Source organism: Notolepis coatsorum (genome assembly GCF_963971535.1).
Source record: "Notolepis coatsorum genome assembly, chromosome: 15".
Classification (NCBI taxonomy): domain Eukaryota; kingdom Metazoa; phylum Chordata; class Actinopteri; order Aulopiformes; family Paralepididae; genus Notolepis; species Notolepis coatsorum.
In genome coordinates this window covers 90334466-90344957 of record NC_140179.1, presented here as the reverse complement: position 1 = coordinate 90344957, position 10492 = coordinate 90334466, and the positions used below count along the sequence as shown (strand labels likewise).

At 45.7% G+C, this 10492-nt stretch overlaps 1 protein-coding gene across 2 annotated transcripts; it reads left to right on the top strand.

Annotated features, from left to right (window-relative positions):
• Positions 1-650: 650 nt before the first annotated feature.
• Positions 651-5847, top strand: LOC311241377 (serine/threonine-protein kinase pim-3-like). Of its 2 annotated transcripts, none has more exons than XM_084330174.1 (6): positions 651-1118; positions 1462-1571; positions 1714-1764; positions 1931-2294; positions 3875-4051; positions 5073-5847. In XM_084330174.1, the coding sequence occupies exons 1-6, from the start codon at positions 1040-1042 to the stop codon at positions 5324-5326; spliced, it is 1035 nt and encodes a 344-aa protein (XP_084186300.1). In that variant the 5' UTR covers positions 651-1039; the 3' UTR covers positions 5327-5847. The 2 variants fall into 2 exon arrangements, with proteins under 2 accessions (XP_084186300.1, XP_084186299.1); XM_084330173.1 differs by having other exon boundaries at positions 651-1142.
• Positions 5848-10492: the final 4645 nt, after the last annotated feature.

Genomic DNA, 10492 nt, shown 5'->3' with positions numbered 1-10492 from the left:
TCTCTCTCCCCCTCTCTCTCTCTCTCCCCCTCTCTCCCCCCCTCTCTCTCTCTCCCCCTCTCCCCCCCTCTCTCTCTCTCCCCCCCCTCTCTCTCTCCCCCCCTCTCTCTCGCTCTCTCCTCCCCCCCTCTCTCTCTCCTCCCCCCTCTCTCTCTCTCTCCCTCTCTCCCCCTCTCTCTCTCTCTCTCTCCCTCTCTCTCTCCTCCCCCCCTCTCTCTCTCCCTCTCTCCCTCCCTCCCTCCCTCCCTCCCTCCCTCCCTCCCTCCCTCCCTCCCTCCCTCTCCTCACTGCAGAGCTGCGGTGGAAAAGGGAGGGGAAGAGAAAGAGGCGTTTGGCCACGTGCGCTCAAATGCCTTTTTTTTGCCTTTATTATAATAACTTTTTCTCTTATTGGTCCAAATAGAACACGTGGTGTTTAAATACGCCATTTTGATTGGTCGGCGCGGCAGCTCCCCAGGTCGATAGTAGTGAACACGGTGAAAAAAGCTTCCAGACATTATGTGTCCTTGGGCGTCTAGTACTATGAACAAATAGTGCGTTGTATACACAGCGTTATACAGGCGGAGGGATATTATACCCAATCCCAACCACGCGTCAAAATGTGAGGAGGCGGCGCGCCGGGAGACAGACTGACAGACCGCGGCCGCTCGTCGCGAGATCAACACCGTGTTTGGGAATCTCTCTCTCGTCAGTCACACGACTATTTACATCGGAGTGTGTTGTTACTTGTTATCCAAGTAGAGGACTGTTGTTGTTATTATTATTAGTAGTGGCTGCATTCATCATCAACACACTATTATTCTCATTTCATGCCGGTTTGCTGGAAACGGCAGGATTTATAACCGTCGTCGTGACGCGCGTTGGAGCGGAGTTGTGGCGGTTGGCGCGGCACTGGATTATTATTATTATTATTAAACCCACCACCTCTACTACGTTTTAATTCAACTTTTTTCGTGTGTGTATTGGATTGGAAGTCTTCTTAACGTTATACCATAACCGGACGAACTATAAAAAGGATTATCCCTCTGTGTGGAGAATTATGTTGCTGTCAAAGTTTGGTTCATTTTCACATATTTGCAACCAGGACCATCTCCCGGGGAAGATCCAGCTCCAAGCAGGTACTACTTCACGTTGTAATCACGGTGTGTACAAACACAACACGACTATTGTATATAAAGCCCGACTTTAAATGCAAACGTGTGTCCGAGAAGACGCTGTATTATTATTATTATTATTATTATTATTATTATACATTTTTTTACATCACCGTTTGAATGACGATCGCTCGTTTGTAAAAAATGCGAGGAGCTCCATTTTTGTTGTCGGAGCAACGAGTTCATAGAAGACGCCGTCGCTGAGCCCCCAACACATAGACCCCAAAACACCAGTTACCACACCATGCTTTTCTTTATTATAACATAGATTTGACTGTGTCCCCCTTTTTTTTTCTCCCCGCACTAGTGAAAATGGAAAAGGAGGCGTTCGAGCAGGTTTACCAGGTGGGCTCGGTGCTGGGCAGCGGGGGCTTCGGCACCGTTTACGCAGGCAGCCGGATTTCTGACGGCGCAGCGGTAAGGACCTGTGTTCCTCTCTCACTGTGCTTTGTGATCATTTCATGAGATATGCAACATCTGAAATGATGATGATAATAAATAAATACAAACATGTGTGGTGGCTCATAGTGTGTGTTGTTGTTTGTTCTTATTATTCCAGGTCGCTGTGAAACACGTCGCCAAGGAGAGAGTGACCGAGTGGGGCTCTATTGTAAGTATAGTCGCTCACTCGTGCATGTGTTGTCTTGCCTTTCTATGGGTGTCACGACGTACCGGTGGGAGTAATAATAATGCCATCATCACATAATAAGGCTGTGTACTTCTCCCTCGCCTGCTGGCTATAAGTTATAACGTATCATCATCATTTCCTCTCGCAGAACGGGGCGATGGTGCCCCTGGAGATCCTCCTGTTGAAGAAGGTCAACTCGTCGTTCCGCGGGGTCATCGGCCTGCTGGACTGGTACGAGCGGCCCGACGGCTGGCTGATCGTCATGGAGCGGCCGGAGCTCGTCAAGGACCTGTTCGACTTCATCACGGAGAAGGGCGCGCTGGACGAGGCCACGGCGCGCGGCTTCCTGCGCCAGGTGCTGGAGGCGGTGCGCCACTGCTACTTGTGCGGCGTGGTGCACCGCGACATCAAGGACGAGAACCTGCTGGTGGACCTGCGCACCGGCGAGCTCAAGCTCATCGACTTCGGCTCCGGCGCCATCCTCAAGGACACCGTCTACACCGACTTCGACGGTGAGCTGAGCTGCGACACAGACTTGGGGAACGGCACGGGGATTTAACCCCTTTCTCGCTGGCCACACGACAGAAGGTTAACCCCTTTTACTATCACACTACCGACGGTTACGGTTAACCGTTAAGGGTTAACCTCCTGTAGTGTGGCAGTGAAAGGGTTAACCGGCTTGTTGTGTGTGGCAGTGAAAGGGTTAACCGGCTTGTTGTGTGTGGCAGTGAAAGGGTTAACCGGCTGCTGTCGTGTGTGGCAGTGAAAGGGTTAACCGGCTGCTGTCGTGTGTGGCAGTGAAAGGGTTAACCGGCTGCTGTCGTGTGTGGCAGTAAAAGGGTTAACCGGCGTGTTGTGTGTGGCAGTGAAAGGGTTAACCGGCTTGTTGTGTGTGGCAGTGAAAGGGTTAACCTGCTGCTGTCGTGTGTGGCAGTGAAAGGGTTAACCGGCGTGTTGTGTGTGGCAGTGAAAGGGTTAACCGGCTTGTTGTGTGTGGCAGTGAAAGGGTTAACCGGCGTGTTGTGTGTGGCAGTGAAAGGGTTAACCGGTGTGTTGTGTGTGGCAGTGAAAGGGTTAACCTGCTGCTGTCGTGTGTGGCAGTGAAAGGGTTAACCGGCTGCTGTCGTGTGTGGCAGTGAAAGGGTTAACCGGCTGCTGTCGTGTGTGGCAGTGAAAGGGTTAACCTGCTGCTGTCGTGTGGCAGTGAAAGGGTTAACCGTTTGGTAGTGTGGCAGTGAAAGGGTTAATGGCGTTATGGTGGACATGTTATGTCATTATTATGTTTGACTGTAACCATGGGGCCATGTTCTATTAGACGGCTCTGCTTTGCTTGGTGTTTATAATGATATTCCGTGGTGACGGCGTCGGCGGAGACGCAGTGGTTTGTTTATAAATTATGGTCGAGGGTCCCCCCCCCCTCAGGCACTATGTGGATGTAAATCGCTGTTTCCAAACGGAAAGTTCCCCTGCTTTATATGTCTTTGATACATATACGAATGAATTCCCAGACGTGATTCGTATCTTTTAATTTTTTACAATATATATATATAGATATTTTTTTTGTATGTTTCCGTTGGTTATTCATTGTTTAATTGTAGTCTTGTGAGTCACACACAGGCAGCAGTTTGAATGGGTATTAGGTCAGTAGCCACGTAACATCTGTTTGTTGTGAAACCCGAGTCGGCTGCTCACGTGACGGGGCTCACATTGCGCTTTTTGTTTGGTATCCAAGCTACTCCCTCCCTGAGGGGCGGGGGAGGGGGGGGGGGGGGGGGGAGGCAGGCGGGGTCAGCCAGTTCTCTGCATTGTGAAGGAACTCCTTTCCCTGTCGTGACTCAGGCATTTTAAATCAACGAATGCACTGTTTTCATGTTTTTTTTTCCCTTCTGTGGATCCTCTTCTATTTTTTTTTAATCTCCCTGCATCTCAGCGGGTAATCATGAAGACGGATGCCTCTCCTTAGTCATACAATGCTGGTTATTTGATGACTTAAGACATTCCCTCTCCCTGCACCGAGAGGAATGAATAATGTCTCATAACAACAACAACAACACACAACTAAACTAAAGCCTCCCCCTTTCTCCTCCTCCAGGCACCAGAGTGTACAGCCCCCCCGAGTGGATCCGTTTCCACCGGTACCACGGGCGCTCGGCCACGGTGTGGTCGCTGGGCGTGCTCCTCTACGACATGGTGTGCGGGGACATCCCCTTCGAGCAGGACGAGGAGATCCTCCGAGGGAGGCTATACTTCAGAAGGAGAGTGTCCGCCGGTAGGTTTGCTCACTCGAACTCTCGCAACGCCACCAGTATAGTGTAGTAGTGTGTTTCGCTCACTGTGGGGCTCTGTTCAGACTCCCAACAGGGACGTGTAGTGTAGTAGTGGTGGTGAGTTGTGTTTTCTTGGGGCGGCTCCAACTGGCTGGAGTTCAACAATGTCAGCCCGAAGACGACACGTGTCTCCTGGGAGGGTCCGAGCTGCAGCGCTCAGTGTTTCCACCTCGTCGCTCGAGATTGATCCGGTTGAATCGGATCCGTACAAAAGACGGGGGTCTAGATTGAAAATAGCCGAATGTATCTTTTTTTTTTTTCTTTTTTTTCCCCGACCGATTTATTTAATTCATCAATCAATACTCAGTCATTGTTTACAATACTCAGCAGACTCATTAGCACTGTCTACATAAATCTCACAGCCGGGTTGATGAGAGTAGAGGATACATGGTTTAAAGTTAGTAGAGAGGACATCGACGAGACGTATTTTCTTTTAATATACCTACATATTACCTAAATATAATGATAAATCCATCATTGGTGAAGATTAAGCTATTTATAATATAAAGTAGAACATGCAATGCAAACTAGTTTGGTTCCAACTTCCAGCTCAATTCAGTTAATGTTTCACTTTATTTTTTATTAAAAATAATTCTATTTATTTAGACTTTATTGTTTGAGGGTGGAAGAAGTAATGTGTGGAACTACATAAAAAAAAACAATGATAAAGATAGTGTATCGATATTGGGAATATTTTGGGATTCCTAATATCGGCATTGGCCCCAAAAATCCAGTATTGGTCAGGCTCTACTTTTTACACTTATTTTATGATGTTGAGTTACACGACAAGCGGATGAAACCCTTCCGCCTGCGACAACGGATGTGCTCCCTTCTCCTCAGAGTGTCAACAGCTGATCAAGTGACTCTGTTTGACGCTGTGCTTTCTTCTCCTCCTCCTCCTCAGTGTCAACAGCTGATCAAGTGACTCTGTTTGACGCTGTGCTTTCTTCTCCTCCTCCTCAGAGTGTCAACAGCTGATCAAGTGGTGCCTGGCCCTGCGGCCCTCCGACCGGCCGAGCCTGGAGCAGATCGCCGACCACCCCTGGATGCGCGCGGCGGCGCTGCTGTCGTCGCCCGTCGACTCGCCCAAGCCAGAGGAGGAGCACCCACACCCGCACCACCACCACCTGCACCCCATCGCCACCGGGGACATCCGCCTCCGGACCATGGACACGGACTCCTCGTCGAGCACCAGCTCCAGCAAGGAGAGTCTCTGAGGCAGAGAGAGAGAGAGAGAGAGCTCCAGCACACACAGCCAAAAAAAAACGAGACTCTCTTATTGGGGGGATGTGGAGGGGGGGGGGTGCTGGGATATGGACTGAAGGCTTGCAGCCTGGGAGCACTGCTGCCCCCTGGGGCTTGTAAAACAAAAAGTATGCGTGTAGGGAATTTCTAATTTATTCTAGTTTGTTCTTCCCAATTCTATTTTTTTTTTTTTTTTTTTTTACAACTCATTTTTATTGTTTCCTGATGGGGAACATGTAGCTGTTTGGGGCGGTCTTACCAGCAATATTTCTTTTCTTTTTAATTTCTTAATTATTATTAATAATAATATTATTTAAATGAAATGTTTTGTTCGCAGGCTGTTATATGCAGCTGGCGAGGCCGTCCTGTTCAGTCGTTGGCTGCTCTCATAGAGCTTGGAGAAACCTTGTTTTTGTTATTATTATTATTATTATTATTATTTAAATGTTTTAATTTGGATTTTGGAGTGCCTTTTTTTGGAAAGCTGCTTTTCTGGGAGTGTGTGGTGGGCGGGGGGGGGGTCTTGTCACCAACGGACGTTTTTTCTTTTGGCCTGGTGGCTGAGCTGCCCTGATTATTATGACAATACAAGTAGAATGGGTTCAGTAGTAGAGACAAATAAATATCACCATATCACCAATAAATATACCATTATCTGCTTAGGATATATGGTAAAAAAAAAAGAAAATCAATCCCACCATAGGATAACACGGATAAAGGATTAATGGTACATGTGAATATATTGTCCAGCAGTCCTTTCTCTCTCGTCACTGTAAGGCCCACCCGGCCAAGAGGCTGCGGGGACATTAAATAGGAGGGGGGGGGTTCCTCTGACTATGGAGTACTTGAAATACACACACACCCACTCAACTATTGTCTCTCTCCAGCCTGAACAGGTGTTTTTTTTCTCTTTCAAATGGGATCCTGTTTTTCTCTGAATGTCTACAAAAACATCAATACTCTCAACCCACACACAGATACAACCTCCTCCCCTCCCCCTCTTTCTCTCCTCCCCCTCTTTATCTCTCTCCCCTCTGCAGTAGGGAGGGTGTTCACTGTTCAGGCCCTCCTTTGAGTTCAGTTCCTTGCTTCTTGCCATCTCTTCACTGCTTGACACTACATTACTGAAATGCGAAATGCACAATCAATGCAATATTCATGGCCTCAGTTATGTATTTCCTTTTTAATTATTACAAATGCTGTACAGTGTTTTTCTTTCTGTGTACACCCCCCCTCCCATTGCATTCATTAATTTATTTGTAGACATTCCACACGCTGTGGTTATTTATTTATTTTATTTATTGTTTATGCTTTAAAAAACAAACGGGACCCCCACCCCTTCGCATATCTACACTTCACCTTCTTTCCTTTTATTCTTTTTACATTTCAACATGGTTTTCTAAGATGTGGAGGATGCACTGAATCAGTTGTTTAATGTTTAAAAAGTTATATATATATATATAAGGAATAAAACGAGGTTTACTTAATTTGTTTTTGAAAGAGCATTTGAATGTTATTGAACTAAATCTACGGGGAGGAGGAGCGGGTGAAATCCACCCATGTTGTTTTTTCTTTTTTGGGGGATACATCTGTCTAAAAGTCCTGTCACTTCTATGGAAAGCTACATGTGGCAGAGAGTCGGATAAGAGCTTTCATAGTTAAGTTGTCACACAGCCTCATATTCAAGACCCTCTTTTCAGTTACGCTGTATGACTTGTGGCTGTGGAGGACTGGAGATTGCTATTTTTTATACAACGATTTCAATAAAAAATCCCTCTTTTGTACAGAAGTCAACCCTCTGGTGTCTCCTTGATTACCCACACATGCACCATTCATGTTTTGAAGATCACCAAAAAAGTGTTTTCTTTAATGATTAACTCCTTGGAGGCGTGTCTTTCACTATACAGATTGTTATTTGTGCAGAATGCCTTTTTCACATTATTCCCCTGGAGAGGGAGCTTCTCTGAAACCTGAGTTGCATGTGTGATGTACACGGAAAGCTGAGTAGGTCATGTTATGAAAGAATATATTTAAGCTGCCGACTTGGAACTCCTGGTAAATATCAATGGATGCTTGTTGGTAATTAGCATATTCATAGATCCTTCCATTCTCAAAAGGTGTAGAGCTACTGTGTATAGAAGACATTTTCAGTCATTTATTGAACAATTAGCTGGAATAATATTTATACAAATTGTTATTCAATATAGAAACCTAAGGGTTTAAAATGCATCTGGTGGGGATCTTTAGCAAGGTTTAATTACAAATATACACTAGTGGGCTGAAAACACCAGCTACACTACTGTTAGTTTACACTGCACTGCCTATATTAATGATAATAATAACAATAATAATAATTACAATATTGTTCCATGTGATTCCAGTCAGCCTGGCTTTGCTGAGATTTTACAGGAGCCATTATTAAAAGCATGAGAATCTGCATTGACCACGGCCCTAACAAGAGACAGATGTGCCACAAGAGCTGAGAGAGGAGGAGTGACGATGTCACGACACAGAGAGAGAGAGAGAGAGAGAGAGTGGATGCCATGCATCATCAAACACACTCACAGCCTTGAACTATACCTAATTGCTTTTCCATTTTATGCCTGCTGCCTGCCTACAGTACAATAACAATAACATAAGTCACTCCATTATTGGATGCTGAGAGGCTGTGATGACCTGTGTGCATGTGTGTGTCAAGATTTCCAGGGAGCAAGAGTGGGTCGGTAGGGAGAGAGGCAGGATTCAGTGGAGAGGTGCTGCCCCCTCTGGTGAGTCAGTGGTCCCACGCTTTCGTAGCAGCAGCTCACTAGTCACAACAACAACAACAACACACCACGTCAGTCACCACCAGCTTCCGTCCACCTGTTATCTCAGGGGTCACCGCGGGTTGGCTGTACGTTCGGTTCCATATATCTATGGTACGTTCCAGCGTCAAAAAACAACCGTTCCAATCAGTCGGTTCGTTTGTAGGATCAGACTACATCATTTATCTTGGGATTTCTCCATCTCTGTAAGAAATGTAGAGATTGTTAATCCGTGTGTGTGGTGATCATGTTTTTGTTACTCACTCAAAAGCAATCTAGACAGTATGGTTAATGTTTCCCATTTACCTCTGCTAGATCACATTTATCAATACAAATGCTGACAGTGAACCTTTTGGTGTAATTCTTACCGTACCTGTTTACACGTTGGGCTCCAGTGTGGACCTGAACACACCACGTATGTAATATACGTGTGTGTGGGGGGGGGGGGGGGGGGGGGGGGGGGGGCACAGTGCACTCAATGAAAATGTGTTCTTATGAACGAAAATTAGCGAAGGCCATGAGTCTCAGGTCAAAAAGCTATTCAGAATGATGTCAGAAGGGGGACACAAGCAATTAATTAGCTTTGATTAATCTGTTAGCTGTGCTTTTTGGGGGCAGGAGCACTACCTACCGCCCGCGTTGTAAAGGCTTTCTCCTGGGTGTGGGGGTAGGTAGGGTATAGCCAGGCAGAGAAGGAAACCATTCATTTGAAAACATGTGTATTCAATACAAGGGAAAGAGAAAGAGGTGCTGGAAAATAAATAATTAAAATTAGATTTAGATTAGTTTATACAGGAAGTATAAAGGAAGTCATATACAATTGTTGAAAAGATACATCATATTTTCCCTGAAACATCCTGACACAAAATCTAATTAGTGCCCGAATGACAGCTTCCGATTGGACCGGAGAGGCATATGGATAACTTGAAGAGCCTCAGAAGACAGATGGCTGTTAACAGCTGTAAGGGATCTCAGGGGCCTGCAGGCCGTGGCTCGGGGAACATTAAGACACCATATTTTAACCCTTTCACTACCGCACAGCAGAAGGTTAACCCTTTTACTGCCATACTAGGTTAACCGTCTGTAGTGTGGTAGTGAAAGGCTTAACCCTGGTGTGGCATTCGCATTTTTGTTACTCACCCCAATATCTGTGGGTCTGGTCAACCCACAACATTATTGGGATTTTGAAACAAGGAAGCTGTTGACAGAATCCGGCTATAGGGCGACAATAATGTGGTCAAGAGGCATGGTTTCTATCTTTGGTGTGGTTTATTTATTCACATGGCAGAGCAGCAGTTCTATAGTTCTCCTCTCACTGAGAGGCTGGGGGAAAGAGAAAGAATGGGAGGAGACATCTCTATTTATACTCGCCACCTGGTGGTGTTCCTGAGTGGCTCTGCCTAGAGCGCCCTCTAGTGGAAACAGTTATATGCAGTTAGACAGTTACTAACAATCCTACACAGAACCTCTGACTTCAACACTCCCACTTAGGGTTTGTATTAGCATACTGGATAACTTCTTCGAAAAACATTTTACAAAGGAAATAATATAATTCAAAACATCAACAAAGTATGGCGGTCAATATTTACACATTAAAGGCTAACTTGCAGGTTGTATTTTTGTTTAATAAACAATGTGACTAGGCCAACGCTGACTTTCATGAAGAGGGGAAAAAAATCGAAATTGACCCAGTTTTAGCGTTTTTATCAAACATTTTGTCGACCAAACCACAAGCTCCACGCACATGCATATTTTAATCCATGGATCAATAACGTGCGTGTGTCATCTTAATGCTGACGTCACATCAGGTGCAGGGCAGTGAGGGGCTCTGAGAGTCACACACAGCTAGTGGCAGGAAGCAGAGAGCTTTGAGGCTTGCTACTACTAGCCGAGGAGTGATGAATGAAAATGTATGTTTCACTAACACTATTGCTCCGTGATCATAGCCATTCATCTCTAAAGCGAACCACTATTTGTAAAAGCCACAACCACGTTACCATATTTGTAATAATGTAAATCATTGTGTCGTTGTACATATTGTGTATATAACGTTAGTAGCTAGCTAAGTTAGCTAACGTAGCTTAGCTTGGTAGCCAGAATTCTCTAAACTCATAACAATGCCCGATTTAAAATGGTTCTCTCCTCTTTGTATACCTTTGTCCTCACAAGTATTCTGCCAGGGAACTTATGGACACGACAATAGTAGTAGTTATAAGGTGTTTGAGCTTGTAACGTTAGTTAGCTCATAGCTATCGTGACTGATGCACCGAGTGGGGCTAAAATCGTATCAACATGCCGGGACGTGTAGCTTGCTAGCCGGCATGATGTGTGTGC